Source organism: Tenrec ecaudatus, chromosome 1 (assembly GCF_050624435.1).
Source record: "Tenrec ecaudatus isolate mTenEca1 chromosome 1, mTenEca1.hap1, whole genome shotgun sequence".
NCBI classification, from domain to species: Eukaryota; Metazoa; Chordata; class Mammalia; order Afrosoricida; family Tenrecidae; genus Tenrec; species Tenrec ecaudatus.
Window position 1 is genome coordinate 144,374,069 of NC_134530.1, and position 17,838 is coordinate 144,391,906.

General features: G+C 57.6%; 1 protein-coding gene across 1 annotated transcript; it reads right to left on the minus strand.

The window, feature by feature from the left end:
* Positions 1-227: 227 nt before the first annotated feature.
* ALX3 (ALX homeobox 3) lies at positions 228-8,949 on the minus strand. The gene is made up of 4 exons (XM_075540292.1): positions 8,673-8,949; positions 3,161-3,477; positions 902-1,030; positions 228-536 (listed from the first exon to the last, which is right to left on the minus strand). Exons 1-4 carry the CDS (start codon positions 8,947-8,949, stop codon positions 228-230), a joined length of 1,032 nt encoding a protein of 343 aa, XP_075396407.1.
* Between the last annotated feature and the right edge of the window lie 8,889 nt (positions 8,950-17,838).

The following is a 17,838-nucleotide window of genomic DNA, read 5'->3' on the forward strand; positions in this document are numbered from 1 at the left end:
GTCTCGCTCCAGGAAGACAGTGTCTCTGCTCCACCCCCACCCCACCAGCTTGGCTCAGAACCCAAGTCTGTGCCAGGCTGAGGCCTGGGCCCTGCTCTGTAGCCCACTTGATCCTGGGAAGTCCCACCTTACCCCAAGAGAAAGGCCCCCAGAGCTGAGCACCCAGCCACTTTGCCTAGGGGTGGGGGTGGAGAAGCGACTCATCCGTGAGTCCCATGGCTGATGGATCACGTGGTCCAGTTGAGCAAGCTGGGCGGCTCCTTGGGCCTCACCCTGAGTGACACAAGGCCGGGAGACTTGTAGTTGCCGTCCGGGGAAGGCTCGAAGCTGTGGCCGCCCAGGGTCGGGGAGAAGCCGTGGATGGAGTAGATGCCAGGGTGGGCTCCGGGGGAGGCCGGCACCCCCATGAAGCCAGCAACGTTCCCGTGGGAGTGGGAGTATGGAGACATGCAGGGGGAAGGGAGGCCCTCTGGGGATACCAGACAGGGTCCCCCGGGGCTCCCTGACCCTGGGCTGGGCCACAACGAGTTCTGCAGCTGAAAGAGAGAAATGAAGGCGGTGAGCCAATAGCTCAGGGTTGGGGGCTACCTCCCTCACCCAGAAGCTCCAGGAAGGCTCCCTGTGGCCCAGGTCCAGAGGGCTTCTTCCTAGTCCCCCATGCTGGGCGGGCAGCACTTCCTGGGAGGCCCCCTCCCACACGTCTCAAAGCCGTGTCCTCAGTGGTCCTTGGCGGCAGCGGCTGCACCAGGTGCCCAGCAGGCAACGCTAACTCACTAACCCTGCTGCCTGGAGGCAGAGGGAGATGGGAGGTGCGCAAGGTCGCCCAGAGCCTGCCCCCGATGCTGCTTCTGGTCCCCTGGTACCCCGTGGGGCATGGCCATGCCCTGGCTAGGCGTCTCACCTGGGGGTGGCTGTTGGTGCGGGGCAACACGGAGATGTCATAGGCAGCTGTGAAGGGGTTCCGTCCCTCTTGGATCTTCCCATAACGTTCACGCTTCCGCCACTTGGCTCTGCGGTTCTGGAACCAGACCTGGAAGCCAGGAGGGGAGGAGACTGAGGGGTGCTTCTGCAGCCAGGGGGCGTGGAGTCCATTGGGGGGGAGATCTTAGGACCTCATTAGTGGGGGTGTTGTCCTATAGGGTGGGGAGCTGGCTCCGGCTGGCGGTTCTTGAGCTTCAGGGGCTTGTAAATCCACATAGTGATTGGCCCCGGGGATCCTGGGAGGGGGCCTGGGAGAGGCTCAAGACCACAGCGGTTTACTGGCCCCATGGGCCCCCTTCCTGATGCCACTGGTGAGGCTGAGTCACACAATCTGGTGTCCCTGCAGACTAGGCCGGGTTTGGGGGTCAAGGTGCACCTAGACTGGGTTGTCTGGTGCCCCTGCCTGCTCTCCTTTTCTAAAGCACCCACCTCACAGCACCTGGCGAGTCAGAACCTCAGGTCACCCTGCTTCGACCCTCAGTGGCTCCCTGGGGGCCTCAGCCCAGGTGCCATCTCCTTAACCAGCCCTCTTGGCACGGCCCCTGCCCTCTCCCAGTTCTTCTCTGTGGCCTTCCAAGCCCCCAGCTGGTTCTCCTTCAAAACACTATCGGGGTTAGGGGGTTTCCTACCTGGACTCGTGTCTCTCTCTCTCTCTCTCTCTCTCTCTCTCACACACACACACACACACACACACACACACACACACACACACACACACACCGGGTCATTCCTGGAGCCCTGCTGGTCCAGTGGGCTAAGGGCTGGAACACACACACACACACACACACACGGTCATTCCTGGAGCCCTGCTGGTCCAGTGGGCTAAGGGCTGGACCACTGACCACATGGTTGGGGTGGTTCAACCCTCGGGGGCTTTCTGTCCTGGAGGATCTGTTCTGAGGTACAGGCAAGTGGCTCTGCCCCTGGGTGAGAGAGTTGTAAGGAGCTGTATCCACTCCCACACCAGGCCTGTGGTGGGAGGCATTGCTGAAATCCCCACCCTTTCCTCTCCTTCCCCTGTAGGCACTGGGAACCTGGACCCTGAGAATCTGATTTCAGGGACCTGTCCTTCCTGTCACTCTCTCCCTCCCTACAGTGCCTGCAGTGGACCCTCACTTGGATCAATCACTGGGGACTGACTCTGGACAAGGCCTGGGCCCCGGCCCTTCCTTGGGCCTCTCCAGGTTGAGGGGAGGCATGGGAGCGCAGACAACAGGGCAGAGCCCATCCTGTGGCTGTAGCTTCTGTGGGGGTTGTACAATTCCTGGACCTCCGGCCCCACCCTGGTGATCCCAGGCCTCAGGGAGGCCAGGGGACAGACTTGGGAGTTTGTGCTGGAGGGACCTGTCAGCAGGAGAGGGGCCACAACCCAGAACTCCTCTGGTCCTATGGGGCGGGGGTGGGGGGATCCGGGATAAGACCTGCTTCACTACAAGTGAGGGGCCTCTTTATAGACTGGACCTGCTGGGCTCCTGGGCTCTGCTCCAGTCCTGCCCCATATCACCTTCAGAAAGAGTCCATGGGAGGGGCCCCAGCAGGATGAGACCGTGTGGGCTCTTTCCTGGGTGGTGGGAGAGGCAGAAGTTCCCAGGCCCTGCTTGGCCTTCATGGCATTGGGGAGCACCGCGGTGGTTGTCATCCTTCTGGGTTGGACTTAGACTGAAGCCACCTCCCCACTTCGCGCCCACTTCGCTTCCAGCTTGTCTTGGGCAGGACTTCCCTGTCATTTTTCCTCCCTCTGCTCCAGGTTCCACAGCAGAGGCTCCATCCGGGAAGCACTGGGGCCTGGTCTCTGTGGGGTAGGGATCCCTGGCCCTGAGATCCTCTAGTGGACCCCTCTCCTTCTGGAAAGCCACCCTGGGTGACGCCTGAGAAGAGTTCAGCACCTCATTGCTTCCAAACTGCTGTCACACCTCTAATCGCCATGATGGGAACCCCTTAGCCAGTGGCACTTCCTTTCCCTAAACTGGGACACTAAAGCAGAGAGGACCGGTGACAGGCCCAACATCACCTGCCCACGGGGTGGGGTCATTACACCAAGACACACACACACACACACACACACACACACACACACACACACTAGGCACAGGCGGGTAGCTCCGGGCGGGGCTGATGTCTGCCTCTCCCCGCCTGCCCTGCCATGGTCCGGCTCATGTCAGCGGCCTCGGGCCCTCACCTGCACGCGGGCCTCGGTGAGGTCTGTGCGCAGAGCCAGCTGCTCCCGGGCATACACGTCAGGGTAGTGGGTTTTCTGGAAGACCTTCTCCAGCTCCTCCAGCTGGAATGTGCTGAACGTCGTGCGGTTACGGCGCTTCTTGTTCTTGTTCTTGGCCAAATCCATGGACTCCGGGAGCCCGGGAGACAGGGGGACACGCAGGTTGGCTAGGCAGGGGCCTGGTGAGCCTTGCAAGTTGGAGGGCCCGTCCCTGGGGCCCCCTGGACAGTCCAGGGGCAGCTGGGGGAAGCTGGCGGCTTTGGATACTTTCTCCTCAGCTGCAAGGGAACACACAGAAAGGGGAGTGAAAAGCGAACCAGGGGGTTTTGTGGGTGGAATGGAGGGAGGGGAACCACTGCCACCTCAGTGCCCACGCCCCTTCCTTTCCTCCCGGCCATCCTTCAAGGAGCCTGGCACTCCGAGGCCTGCCTACTGAACCTCCAGCTGGGGAGGGGACCCTGGGGAACCATGTACTCTGTGGTCTGGGCGGATCTTGGAGGCCAGAGGGGGAGTTCATTTCGGGGAAGTGCTCTGTGGTGGTGCATCCCCCGGGGTGTGGAGGTGCCGGGATTGGCGCCATGGAAGGGACCGCCACCCTGGCAGGGCTGGGGACGGGGGCCTAGGGTAGGGTGGTTGGCATTTCTACCCCCATCCTGGTAGGGCTGGGGGCTGGAGGGGGCTAAGATAGTGCGGTGGGCATCTCCCACTGCTGCCAGGAAGTGTGTCCATTTTCCTGATTCTGGTTACTGGACCCCTCTGCCCATGCCTCTGCTCCCAGGGTCCGGCGGGTGGAGGGATTGGATGGAGGCACTCAGACCACTTCTGGCTGATCTGACTGGGCTTCCTGTTCTGAATCTCACGTCCCCGGGGTGTAGGGAGCAAGACAGGGTCAAGAAGCTTCGAGACTGATGGTCTCTCTCAACACTCCTGGAATGGTCACCACCCCCCACTCACTCCCCCCACCCCCAGATCGAGAGAGTGGAAAGAGCAGGAGGCCAGCGGGCACAGGGCCCCTTCCTCACCATTCTCGTTGCCCACCTCCCCCACCTCTGGGGGTTCAGGCTGCCCGCTTAGCGTGCAGTTAACAAGCAGGGGTGACCCTGCAGCAGCCCGGGAACTCTTCCCACTCTGAAGTCCTCCTCTGACGCGCAAGGCCTCACTCGGGGAGCTGGGCGGAGACCCACCACAACTGGGGCCTGGTGCAAAAATAGGTCACCCTGATCACCCTCCCTCTCCACTGGCAGGAACCCCAAGCAGTGTCCTTATGGAAGCCCTCTGCAGCGGTCCACTGGGATGGCAGGCTCGAAGCCGCAGAGACGCCCCACAGACTCACAAAGGCCCCTTCCCTGGCCCTGGGCCCATCCCCAGCAGGGCCCATCCCCCAGGAGGCCCAAGGAGCTGGCACAGAGAGGCAGTTTCTGGCCCAGGGTTACAGCTGTGGTCAGAGAAAGCCTGGGGCAAGGGAGATGGGTTCCTTGGTATCTAGGTCTGATGGGTCCCTCTGCATGGTGGAGGACACCTACTAGAAGATGGACAGTGGCCTCACAGTGCCATGAGACTCCCCTCACCTTGTGAATGTGCCCTGGGTGCAGTGCCCCGCCTGTGCAGATAGCCCCAAGTGACAGCCTGGGCACCAGGTGACCTCACAGCACCACGGGTGCACAGTCGAACTGTGACTTCACTCCTGGCACACCCATGCTGGTCCCGTGTGGGAGATGAAGACAAGGCTTCAGGGGACATTGAACCAAATCATTGACCATTGTTTAGGCCACCTGGCTTTGCAGGCCCTCAGTATGTGTGGCACTGTGTGTCCTGGGCTGACAGGAGGCCCCAGTTGCCAGCTGGACTTGAGGCATTAGTGAGCGAATGACTCCTGCCTGTGGGATGTTGGCGCTGAATTTGGGGAACACTGACACCCCACCCCTCAAGCACAGACTCCGTGACTTGCAAGCCTGGGCCCTCAGAGCCTGCCCCCAGTAGGACTTGCTCAATAGGACTGCGGTGATCAGAACTGGGGGCCCTGGACCTGGCCCTCCAGACCACAAACTTCAATTGGTCACCAGCAAGGTCACAGGGTGAAAGTGCCACCTAACTTCTGAGAGCTTTTACTTTAGAAAATGGACCAAGCTTGCTGGCCACTGCCAGCCCATTTACGTCCTCAGCAAGGAACAGAGAACTCCCCCATGCCCCATTCCACTGCCCTGTGGGCTCCTGGAGCTGCTGAGAGGTGTCTGGGGAGAGCAGCACCCCCACTTCAGGAGGCAGGAGCACGCCCCAGAAGAGAAGCGAGATCCCACTCCAAACTCACAACCATTGAGTTGATGTCAACTCACAGCGTCACGATAGAGCTGCCCACCCTGTAGCTCTACAAGGGGGTGGAAAGCCCCATCGTTCTCCCGAGCCGCTGGTGATTTCAAACTGCAAACCTTGCAGATCACCGCCCAACATGTGCGCACTGCGCCACCAGGGCTTCTGAGAAAAGAGAGGGGTTGCGAAAATAGAAGGCCACCAACAGGGCCCAGGCACAGCATGCATAGGAGCTGGAGCTTTGAGTCTCAGCTTGGCAGGGACCTTTGGTTCTGGAAGGGCCAGGGTGCACCCAGGCATGCACAGGCTGCGTGTGCAAGAGGCTCAGGCACCTGGGTGGTTAAGGGGCAGTGCTGGCTGGAAAAGGGAGCCTGGGGCCCCTGGCCGCACAGCAGGCGAGGCACACAGGTGGTTACTAACAGCCAAGTCCAGCTCTCTGAGGCAACAACAAAGCCCACTCCTGATCCCCCACTCACTCTGTGAAGCATTCTGGGTCCTCTGTCACTATCTGGCCCCAGAGGGCACCGGTGGTGGGACCCAGGGCAGCCTAGCCCACTGTCCCCAAGGCAGGCACTATGTGAGGTCGCTCAGCAGGACCGCTGGACCTCATTCACTTTAGCCGCAGCGCCCTTTCTTCTCGCTACCGGGGTCCTGGGGCTCTGCCGCCTGCCCGCCTGCAGGGCGCTGTTTTGAACACAGGCGCCTGCGTTGGGACTTAGGCAGTGCCCTGGTGAGCTCCCTAGGGGCCCTGAGCCTGGGCCCAGGGGTTTCTGTCTGGGGCCCATAATCTGTACTCCTTCTTGAAGGTAAGTGGGCCCTGTGCTAATCAACAAGGCCTCTGGAAAAGGCGCCTTGGTGGTGGCAAGGAAAAAAACTCAAGTCAGCGGGAGTCAGGTCCTGTCTCGGAGGTGAGGTGGTGATGGGGAGGTTGGGGGGTGCGGGGGCGGGGTAAATGACAAGAGAGAGAAGCCAAGCTCTGCAAAGCCCCTTAATATTGGTGGCGGCGACCGGGCCCGTCTGGGGCTCCTTGAGAACGCCTTAAGAGGGGCTGCCGAGCCAGGACGTGGACCGGGCCGGGAGGACGACTGCAGTGTCCGCAGGGGAAGCCTGCAGGCGTCTCGGACCTCTGACCGGGCGGGCTCTCGGTGCCCTAGACGCTGGCGCGGGACTACTCGGCCGAGGCGACCGCATGCTGGCTGCAGCCGGGCGTAGTCGCGCGCTCCCTGGTCCGATCTGGGAGCACTCAGAATCCGTTATCAAGTATGAAGCGGCGCTCCCCTTTGCCAGCCAAGTCGTCACCCGAGCCTGCGCGACCCGAGCCCGGGGCAGGCCCTGTCCAGCAGCGCGCTTGGCTGCCCGCGCGCCTCGCACGGGCTGGCTCTGCCGCCGCCCGCCACCGGGGCCGCGCGCCGCGCTCGGGTCCGGGTAGGCGAGCGCGGCCGGATCCCAGGCTTGGCTCGCGGCAGGCGCGCCGCCCTTTTGTGTGACTGTCCCCGCTCACTTGGAAACCCTAGCTGTCTTCTCCGGCGGGTGCGCGTGTCGCCCGGTGCTGTTCTTATCGGAGGCTCTCTTTTCCTCTTTCGTTTTGTCTGCTCCTGCGCGATCCGTCCTCCCCTCCTCCTCGGACCCGCTTCCTTCGATGGCTTCTTGGTTGGTTTCCCGTTCTTCATTTTAGCACATTCCACCGGCCCAGCTCACCGGCCGCCCTTTACCTCTCGCCATCGCTGCTCCCTTCGGGTGCTTAGTTCGATGTCCTTCCCCCCGTTTGGGGCCGTTGTTCCCACTTTCCGGCGTTCTTCCCCCGCATTTCGTTATCCACAGCACCCTCGAAGTCCGAGGCGAGGTCTGGGAGTTCGTCCCGGTCTCGGTCCGTCCTGGCTCTGCAGCAGGGCGCCCTGCGCCCGGGCAGGTCTTGGGTCACAGGCAGTAGCTGCGGGAGTGGGTGCGCTGAGGGGACCCAGGCCCGGCGAGGGGGTCCTGCCCCTCGCAGCACAGCGCGCAGAGCCAACCCGGGCTACCTGTCCCTGGCGCTACTCCGGGCGCTGCACAGCCGCCGCCGTCTGGCTGGGATCAGAGGAGCCAGGCCAACTGCTTCTCATTAAGTCCCAACTGTGGTTTTTATCAGGAGAGCCTCTTTCAAAGGGCGCAGGCACGAAACTCTGCGGACTCGCTCATTTCCTTCGCTGACCCCACACACCTCCCCGCCCTCCTCTACGCGTCCCTTCAGTCCTGCAGGGGCCACGGCCACTCGGGAGGCCTGGGAGGCGCCAGCGGGGCGCGGCGGGGGCGCCATGGCTCTTGGAAGGCTCATGCCTGAGCCTTGGCCTTGGGATGTGGCCTCGCAGACAGGGCGCGGACGCGGAGACTCCGACTCCGGCAGAGCCGCCGGCCTGACGGGGCGACCTCGGGACGCTCAGACGGGTGCCTTCTCCAAGTGGAGCACGGTGGGTCGCAGCCCCGGCGCTCGGGGACCGGGCCTCCTGCTCCCGACGGCCCGGAGGTGACCTTCCGTCGCGGGGAAAGCAGGACTAGCGAGAAGGGCGGCCTGGTACCACGGCACATGTATAACGACGGAAAGGCCAGGTTAGTCTGAGAAATCAGAACACAACGCACAACGATTGCGGATGCAGGATGGCCGGGCACTGCGACTCGACCGACCGCGAGCCAGAGCCTGCCCCACGGAGACTGGGCCCCGAGCTGGGAAGCTTGCGCGCGGCCAGGCCCCCAGCCGCCGGTGAGCCCGGCTCGCCGCTCTGGGTCGAGTAGGGGCCCAGCCTCGGGCCGTCTGCGGGCCGGCGCCGGACACAAAAGCCGAGGCTTCTGGTTCGGTTGGCGGCGGTCCCTGCCCAACGCCTGCGGAGGACGATCCCTTCCCGGCGGCCTTGGCCGCCGTCCGTCCAGCCTGGGCCTGGCCAAGGCTGCTCCACTTGCCCTCGCCCGCCCGCCCGCCGCGCCTTCCCGCCGCCGGACAGTGGCGGCTCAGGCTCCCACCCCACGTTGGCCTTGGCCGGACCTGGGCCGAGGCCGGCCGCGACACCGGTTCGCGGCGAGTGAGCGAGAGCGACCAAAGTTGAGAACCGGGCAGTGGCGGGGAGGCCCTGGCCGGCCCCATTCCGGAAGGCGCGGAGAGGGTCCGGGCGGCCCCGCGCCCCGTGTCGCGCCTTACCTTCCGCGGGGCCCTCGTAGAAGTGGCCGCCGTTGAGCGTAGGGCCCGGCCCGAGGTCCTGCAGGTACTTGGCTGGAGGCTTGGCCGGCTCTGGGAGGTAGGGCTCCAGGGGTCCGCAGGCCGGAAAGCGGGTCAGCCGCGGGCCGCGGGGAGGCGCGGGGTGCAGGTGAGGCGCGGCGGCCGGTGTCCCCTGGGGGCCCGGAGGCTCGTCCCCCGCAGCCGCGTACGAGCCGGGCCCGGGCCCCACGCCGAAAGGCGCGCAGCGCTGGGGGTCCATGCTGGCTCGGGGCGCACGGGGCGGCGGGGACTCTAGAGCTCGCGTTGCCCGGGCTGCCTGTGCGCGTCCACCGAGGGGGAGGGACCTGGGCGCGGGGGCGCGGAGCCCCCCCCCCCCAAACCGGAGCAGCGCGCCGCGGGGGGCGGGGGGCAGGAGAGGGGGCCGCACCTCTGACTTAATGCTGGAACCATCCACGTCACGTGTGGCCCCGCGCGGGTTAACCCCTCGAAGTCCAAGAACCCCTGATGTTACCCCAAGCCCCAGTCTCACTCTGGCGGGAGGTGGGGTGGGGGAGGGGGAGGAAACGCCTTCTCCCCAGCACCCACAGGATCTGCCCTTCCAGCTGAGTCGCAAACACCCAGGGTCTGGAGACCCAGACGGAAGCTTTTTCTTGGCCCTAGAGAGGTGCAGGCAATTTTGGACTCAGAAATGTCCTCCCCCCACCTCCCCTCAAACTGTCAACCAACCTACACTTTTAGGCCTGGTCTCTGACATCAGTTAGGGTGAGTGCGCAGGAGGGGGGGGGGGGGAGGACTGGCCTGGGACTTCAGCTTGGAGCCCACAGGAGGAGAGGCTTGCCTTACAGAGCGCTTGTTTCCCACCTTCCCACAGGGAGAAGACTCCCTGGGAGCAGGGTCAGGCTATGTGGACATACTGGGGCGCTGGAATGGGGGCACTTGCTTGCTTGGGAGGACCATGTGGCTAATTGGCAGTGGAGCCTTGAACTGGCCCCTTAGTGTGCTCATCTGTGAATGTGGAGGCCCGTGGAGCTGCAGAGTAAACTCTAAGAGTCCTTTTATAAATCCTGGACGGTTTCAGACCTGGAGCCAGGTCTGGAGCTCCAAGGGAGACTCCTGGGACCCCACCGGCTGGACCCTGTCTGGGACAGGGGAAGGTGTTGGGGTGTGTGTGTGTGTGTGCAGGACTCTAGGCTGGTGCAGCATGCAGTGCAATGAGTGAGATGTTCCATGGGCCAGAGATCTGGAAGTGCCTGGAGACCCATCAGCATAGGACTGCACCTCCCCTGTGCCTTTGGAGGAGGTCAAGGGCAGGACTGCATCTTCTCCACGTTGGGTCTCCCAACCCAAAAGCATTGGGTTACTTTTCCACAGTAGCTTCGCTTTCTCTGAGCGGAGAGACACCAGTCACCAAAGTCTTGGATCTAAGAAGAGGGCCCTAGGACCCTGCTCACTTCCCGCTGCTGCCGGGTGAGGCGTCCTGGGGGCCGGGGTTAAACCTTCTTTATTTTTCAAGGCTTCCCGAGAACCAGGGAAAGGGGTGGGGAGCCAAACATCATTTGTATTTCATTTGAATTCTCAATTTTTAAAGGAATCCTCGAGGCCTGGTGTGAACACCTCCCTCTTCCGCTGGGGGCTTAGAGGGGGTTTCTTGGCTGTCCTCAGCCTGAGTTGGGCTGTAAATCAAGGCCAAACAGGAACCAGAAGCCTTGCATCTCACAAGGAGTCATTAAGCCGTTATTAAACATACCGTGACTTCTCTGAAGCCTTATTGGTTTAAACACCACATTAGAGGCCTGATGGCCATTAGGCCCCATAATCACAGGCTGCAGGCTGGGCAGCATGGGAGCACCTGGGCCTGGTATTCCCAGCCAAGAGGAGGGCTCAGCTCAGGATGGAGATCCCAGGGGGCATCCATTCTCCAGGATCCAGTGGATCCCAGCTCTAGGCAATGAAATCCTCACAATGGCTTTTGCCCCTTAATTAGGTTTTGCAGTCATTGTGGGTTGGCTGTTACTCACAGCTTAGGGACCTGTTCCTGTCAATTTAGGACACCTATTTAAGGAACCCAGGGAAGCGTGGCCGCCCCGGGAGCCCACAGGGGCAGCTCTGTTCTGTCCTATCGGGTTTTTCTGGATGGCAATGCGGTTTTTAAGTTTGTTTGTTTTTCAGTGGTGCTTTTCAGGTGACTGCTCCCAGGAAGGGGGCTGGGTTTCATTCTGCTAGCTTTGCTGTTTAGCAAAGGCAGTCGGGCGGTGTTTGCTCATAGTAAGCAGGCACTATCTAATGCATTCTATGAACAGTGATTGATTGACTTCTCAAAACAATGCCGCGAGGTAGACATGATGATCACTATCCTGGGTTCAGAGAGAGACCAAGGCCACAGAAGGGAGCCATCTGTCCAGGGGGACACAGTTACATATTGGGCTACTAACTGAAAGGCTGGTGGTTCAAACACCCTCAGAGGTGTCTCGGAAGAGAGATCTGGTGACCTGTTGTTGAAAAGTCACACCTTGAAGACCCATGAAGTTGCCCTGAGTCAGAAGTGGCTGGAGGGCAACTGGGTTTCGGAGTTATTCGTGGTGCAGACTGGCAAGGACAGACGTCTGACATAGGGAGCATCCACCCAGCAGTTTAGACCAGGCCAACCAAAAAACTCCCTGCCCTCAAGTTGCCTCCGCCTCCTAGCGCTCCATATAGGATTTCTAAGGGCGCAAATGTTCACGAGAGCAGAAAGCCACCTGGTTTAAACAAGCACCAAGTCTTCTGCCTCAGTTGAAAACCTTGCTGACCCCCAATGTCGTCATCCTAAAATGGGTACCTCATGGATGTGGTGTGTTCAGACACACTCCTGCTGTGACTGGGTGATGTCATGTTCTCGGTTAACTGAAGAGATGATGAGGAGAGTTAGCAGCATCCAGCTCCTGCTTCCGTCACTGAATTGGTGGAGGACTCCTTGCTCCAGCCTGAACGGGCCTGGGGCTGGGGCTGAGCAGAGTCCCGGGGGGTGGCACCCTTCCCCAGCCCAGGATGTCCTTCCTGATATCCTCCCACCCTCCAGCAGAAGATGCTTTCTTGCCAGGCTAGTGTTGGGAGGCAGGAGGCAGGAGGTCCCAGATCCCACCCAGAAGGTTGGGTAAAGAGGGTCACCCACCCTAGGAGGGCTTTCTCCCAGAAACACGCAAGATGGGAGCGGAGCGGAGATATTCTAGCTCCTTTTACAGCCCTGGTGTGAATGCGTGTCTCTCTCCATATATGGTCTGGGAAGAGTTGCATGGGGCAGATTCCCAGTGACCTTGCAGGATGTAGAATATGCAGAGAGAGAGAGAGAGAGAGAGAGAGAGAGAGAGAGAGAGAGAGAGAGAGAGAGAGAGAGAGAGAGAGAGAGAGAGAGAGAGAGAGAGAGAGAGCAGTCTCAGAGTTTCTAAATTGCCCTTCCAGGAGGGTAGGACACATCAAACCCAAACCCACTGCCATCAGGTCTATTACAACTCCCAGTCTGAGCCTATTGGGCGGAGCAGAATGGCTCCATCGAGTGTCTGAGGCTCAGTGTTTACAGGCTGCTGGGCTCAAACCACCGACTGTGCAGGTGGCAGTCCAACACTTAACCCACAGAGCTACCATGCTTCCCCAACCGGCCTCAGAGCCCTCCTCTCACAGATTCAAACCAGAGGCAACCTTTACTGACACAGTGGTCGTAGTAAGCGCTGCTTGTGTGGCAGGCACTACGTAATGCAGCCTACGTCCCATGACCGACTCCTCACAACAATGTCAGGAGGCAGACACAGTCCCTATCCCCGGTTAGAGAGAGAGACTGAGCCACAGAAGGGCGCCATCTGTTCAGGGTGACTCCTCCCGTGAGGGGCTGCCTGAGTCCACCCCCACATCCCCCATGTCCCCCACCCTCCACTGACCACCTCTCACTCCGCCTCCAGCCGCATGGAGGCCACTCAGCAGAGCTGAGCCCACTCAGCGCATGGTCTGGTCTTATTCAGCCGGGAGACGTTTAAATTTTGTGTTAAAATATACATAACAAAAAAGTCCCGCGCAAGCCATTTTTAAGTATCAGAGTGAGATGAATTACGTTTCCGCAGGATGCGGCCATCACCGCAAGTCACGTCCCAAAGTTCCCTGTCGCTCCAAGCGGAAGTTCAGGGACCATTAGGATTTCTAACCGACAAAGCGTTTCGGGGACAGAGCTGTCCCGGCTAAGCCCCATGGCTGCCTCTAGGATGACCGAGTGGCAGTTTATAGGCCCTCGTTGTGCCCAGCTGTGGTGGCCGGTGGCCCGGACAGTAGTAGGTGGGGGTGCTTTCTGCCAAGCCAGGAGACTAAATGAAACGCAGGGCCTCACACCTGAGCTGTTTTACGACTGACGTGGCCAGATGTTCAGCAGGGTTTTAAGAGAATTTGTAAGTTCCCCACTCGTGCTGTTTAATAACCAGTTGAGTTAAAATAACATTTGTCACGCACCCATTGTCCACAGACTAGCTGACGGCAGCACCCACAGAATTCCTGGTCTTCTCTTGAGAGGACTTCAAGTCAAAACAAAACAAAAGCTAGCCGCCTGCTGAGCCAAACTGCTCTTTAAGAATGAGCCTCCTCGACTGTTTATTTATTTTCACTTTTAAGAAGAATTTACTCATATCGAGATGAAATTCACACACCATAAACCTAACTGTTTTGAGGTAAGCAAGTCAGTGGCAGGCAGCGCATTCAGAGCAGGGTGCAAGCCCCACTCTCCCTACACCATATTCCCACGATTCCAAAGCAAAACCTCTTCCCATGGAGCAATTTGTTCCGGTTCTTCTGTGTCCTCTTCACCTCACCAAACCAACCAACCAAACAAACAAACAAAAAACGCCCCAATGATGTTCTTTCTCCATGGATTTATCTATTCTGGATATTTCTTATCAATGGAATCATGTGCTATGGGAGCTTTCGTGTCTGGCTTCTTTCGCTCAGCATAACATCTTGAGGTTTGTCCGCACTGCCGCCGTGTCAGCAGTGCATGCGTTGTACGGCTGATCCGCCACCGTGTGTGTTTACCCATCCATCCATCCATCCATCCATCCATCCATCCATCCATCCATCCATCCATCCATCAATCTATCCATCCATCCATCCACTGCCGGATGTTGGAGCATCTCCACCCTTAACTGTGGGTGCTGTACACCTGTTTTCACCTCGTTGGCGAACATCTAGGGGGGCTCAACAGCAACCCCACCTTTCACTTTTGAGGCACTGCCAGTGTTTCCCTCGGGACGGAGTCATTCTACAATCCCATCAGCAGTGGACAAAGGCTCCCATCTCTCCACATCCTCAAGCATTTAAAAAAATTATTATCAGGAAAACCTCGCGGGCTGTTAGTATGCCATCGTCATTCCCTGGCTCATTGTTTGAGTCATTCATCCACTAGGAGGGCCCACGGGCCTTTGCTGGGATGTGCAGCGAATGGGGAAGAGGTGGTCTCCTGCTGCACTGCACGTACGCTGGCTGGATTGGACACAGGTCGTCCGCAGTGAAGAAAACAGACCACGGCTGGCTGTGGATTAGACTGGAATCTGGTGCTGCTGGGCGAGCGCTGTCCCTGCAATTAGCTCCACCGTCGGGCCAGTGCTTTAGGGCAACGTGGGTCCCTGCCTGACGCAGCAGGCACCACCCAGAGGTGGAGGCTCTCCTTTCTCCCCCACAGGGGCCAAATCAATGGGCGGGATGTCACCTCAGAACGGGGACTCCCTTGCTTAAAACTTCCTTCCTGGCAGAAAAATCCAGTTGTGTCTGTTTTCTTTTTAAAATTTTTAAAAAAGGGGTTGATATGAACCGTTAGGGCTCCCAGGAGGTGGACTTGACTCCCAGCCAGTGGGTTGGGTTGGGTTTTGTTTTACCCGGGTCTTTTGGAGGCTGGGATCCTAGATGGAAATTTTAACCTGGGATCCTAAGGAGCTTGCTTCTCCTGAGCGACACTCATCCTGGAAGGTCCGGCTAAGGAATGGTAAATAAACCGGCGCTTTCTCCTCTCCCCGGATTTTTCTTTTCCTTTCTTTTTTTGCCAGTTTTGACAAGATCATTTTTCGTTTCTTTTAATCATTTTATTGGGGGCTTTTACGACTCTTGTTACAATCCATACATCAATTGTATCCGACACATTCGTACATATGTTCCATCGTTCTTTTCTAGACATTTACTTTCCATTGAGCCCTTGGGATCAGCTCCTTTTTCCCTCTCTCCTCCCCCACCCGCAACCCTCATGGCCCCTTGATAGATTGAAGATTGTTAATTATTTTCAAATCTCACGCCGACTGCGGTCCCCCTTCCCCTCTGGTTTCTGCTGTTCTTCCCCCTGGCTGGGGGTGTGTGGTTATGTGCCGTTCGTTGCAATCAGTGCCCCCCTCCCTCCCACCTCTCCCTCACTTCCCTGCCCTTTTGGTATCTCTATTCCCATTCCTGTTCCTGGGTTCCACGTGTTGTGAGTTTTATCTTTTGCCTGTACCTGTGTACATGCTCCCGTCTCGTCTAGATTGGGAAGCAGCACTGGGGTTATGATAGTGGGGTGGTGGGGGGTGGGATGAGGAGGCCTCAAGGGATCAGAGGTATATTGTGTGACCCATTAATGCTCTACTGCACCCCCATTGATTGACTCACCCCCTCCCTGTGACCTCTCTGTGGGGGAATGTTCCATTGTCCATAGATGGGCTTTGGGTCTCCGCTGCCCTCCCCCCTGTATTCTCACCAGTTCATTTGTGTTTTTTTGTTTCCTCTGCGTTTTCAAAAACAGCTTTTAGATGGGATTCTAAACATGCAGGCCACAGAACTCTGCTTTGCGGCGAACTTTCTGGGTGCTAGCAATTTTTTCTCTTTCCCTCAGAGATGCTCTGTATCCTTGAGAAACCTTCTGAATTGCTCCGTGCCTTCATTTCTCTTCTGGCCTTTGGGAGGAAGGGTTGCATTGTGCAGCTTTTCTGGACTGTTGACACAGGTGTTTCTTGAGCCTGAATCCGAGGCTGGACCCGTGTTTTCCCCCTCATCCTCTCCGCCCCTCTCCCTGGGGCTGGGTGGAAAGGGATGAGGCAGGGCAGGGAGGGGGTCCCTGCTTTCCTGCCTTCCTCGGGGCATCCTGAGGGCCTGTGTCTGCTCTCCTTGCTAACTACTGACTGGGTGTCAGGAGAGTCTGCCCTGGGGGAAAGGCGAATGGATTCTGTGGCAAGTCTTGCCCATGTTCTGTGAAGAAATGACCTTGAGGAGTATTTTTGCTTGACATTCCCAACATCCTTGGTGTGAATGAGAAGGGGCAGGCTTAGACTAGTAGGCAGTTCCAACCCTCTGATTAATTTTACGTTGTTTCACTTTTTTACATTCTCCATGTTCTTTATTAGTGGTTATGGCGTGATAGACTCATGGTAGTTTTCCTTCACATCTCATACAATTCAATCATGCAGTCATGTTAAGATTTGTGCAGTCATCACCGTTTCAACATCGGAACATGTTTGCTATAGTTTAGTGTGCCAGCCTGGCCGATAAACACAAGTAGGATTAACTGAAGGGCAGAGGAATAAATGGCTCGGTGAGCCTCACCTTGGTTGTTCTGTGCCTCAGTTTAAAGGGGTACACTACCTGTGGGATGCCTAGCCTGTGGACTGTGTCGCTGTAAGTTGAGGTCCCTTTAAGCCCACTCGATTGGAATGTTCATCTCTGGAGCTGGGGACTGACAGTTGATGACAATTGGGGACCTGCCTTGCTGTTTGCTGCCTGGGTATATATAGCCCAGCTCTCTCTACAGAAGGGGACTGGCAACTGGCAGCTCTCAAAACTTGAAGGACTGCTAGTGTCTCACTGCTTTATAATTTAACTGTTAATTTCTTGTATTATCTATCTGTATGTAATTTAACGGTTTATTTCTTGAATTACATATCTATCTTTATAAATATATTTATATATAATTACTAGCAATCTGGTTTGTCTCTCTAGAGAACCCTGTCCAATACATTTAGAACCCTGTCCAATACATTTTGGTTCCTGGACCCATGAATTCTGGCTATTGGAGACACAGCACCATATATTGGCCGCTGGTTTAGAGCGTATACAGCTTCCTGGAGAACATTGCCCCAGCTCTGTATGTTGTTGCCACCTAGTTGGCGCCATAATTGTGTCTTTAGGAGCCCATTCCATCGTTCTATCAAGCCGGCAGTTTCAGGATGATGAGGAACATGATACGACCAGTGGATTCCATGGGAATGGGCCCATTGCCGCACTGTATTTGCTGTAAAGTGAGTTCCTTGATCTGAAGCAGTGCTATGTGGGATGCCATGCTGGTGGGTGAGGCATTCTGTAAGTCCACGAATAGTAGGTTTGGCAGAAGCATCGCGTGCAGGGGAGGCAAATCCATATCCAGAGTAGGTGTCTATTCCAGTAAGAACAAAACGCTGTCCCCTCCATGATGGAAGTGGTCCTATGTAACAACCTGCCACCAAGTTGCTGGTTGATCTCCCCGAGGAATTGTCCCATATCTTGGACTTAATGTTGGTTTCTGTTGCTGGCAAATGGGACACTCAGCAGTGGCAGTGGCCAAGTCAGCCTTGGTGAGTGGAAGTCCATGTTGCCGTGCCCATGCATAGCCTCCATCCCACATTGCTATCAGTTCCCAACTTCCTCCCATCCTCCCCTGCCATCCCTCTATCCAGTTACTCTCTATAGATCTGCTTATTCTGGATTTCCTAGACAGAAGATCATTCAAAACAAAACAATAGCCCCATAAAACACTACAAAGCAACACAAGCAAACATAGAAGGAAAAACACCCCACAACAATGACTGGACCAAACCTAGACATGCTCCATCAGAGAGGAAGCAGGCAATACTGAAAACAGAAACAACTTTAAAATGGGTCAAAAGGGAAGGGTTTTGAGGGAGGGAAGGTGGGGGAGGGAGGGGAAAATGAGGAGCTGATGCCAAGGGCTCAGGTAGAAAGAAAATGCTTTGAGAATGATGATGGCAACAAATGTACAAATGTGCTTGACACAATAGAAGTATGTATGGATTGTGATAAGAGTTGTATGAGCCCCCAATAGAATGTTTTTTAAAATGGGTCAAAAGGAAGGTCTAATAATAGGGTATGACGTTTTAACATAACTATATCTGCCTTCATCAACTTG

What these genes read in the sequence shown, in the direction of transcription:
- ALX3 (XM_075540292.1), bottom strand. Translation starts at nt 8,949, where the DNA reads ATGGACCCCCAGCGCTGCGCGCCTTTCGGCGTGGGGCCCGGGCCCGGC. An exon ending in TCACCGAGGCCCGCGTGCAG is followed by an intron (nt 1,031 to 3,160) that starts GTGAGGGCCCGA and finishes CCTGGCTTCCAG; the next exon opens with GTCTGGTTCCAGAACCGCAG. An exon ending in GCACCAACAGCCACCCCCAG is followed by an intron (nt 537 to 901) that starts GTGAGACGCCTA and finishes TCTCTCTTTCAG; the next exon opens with CTGCAGAACTCGTTGTGGCC.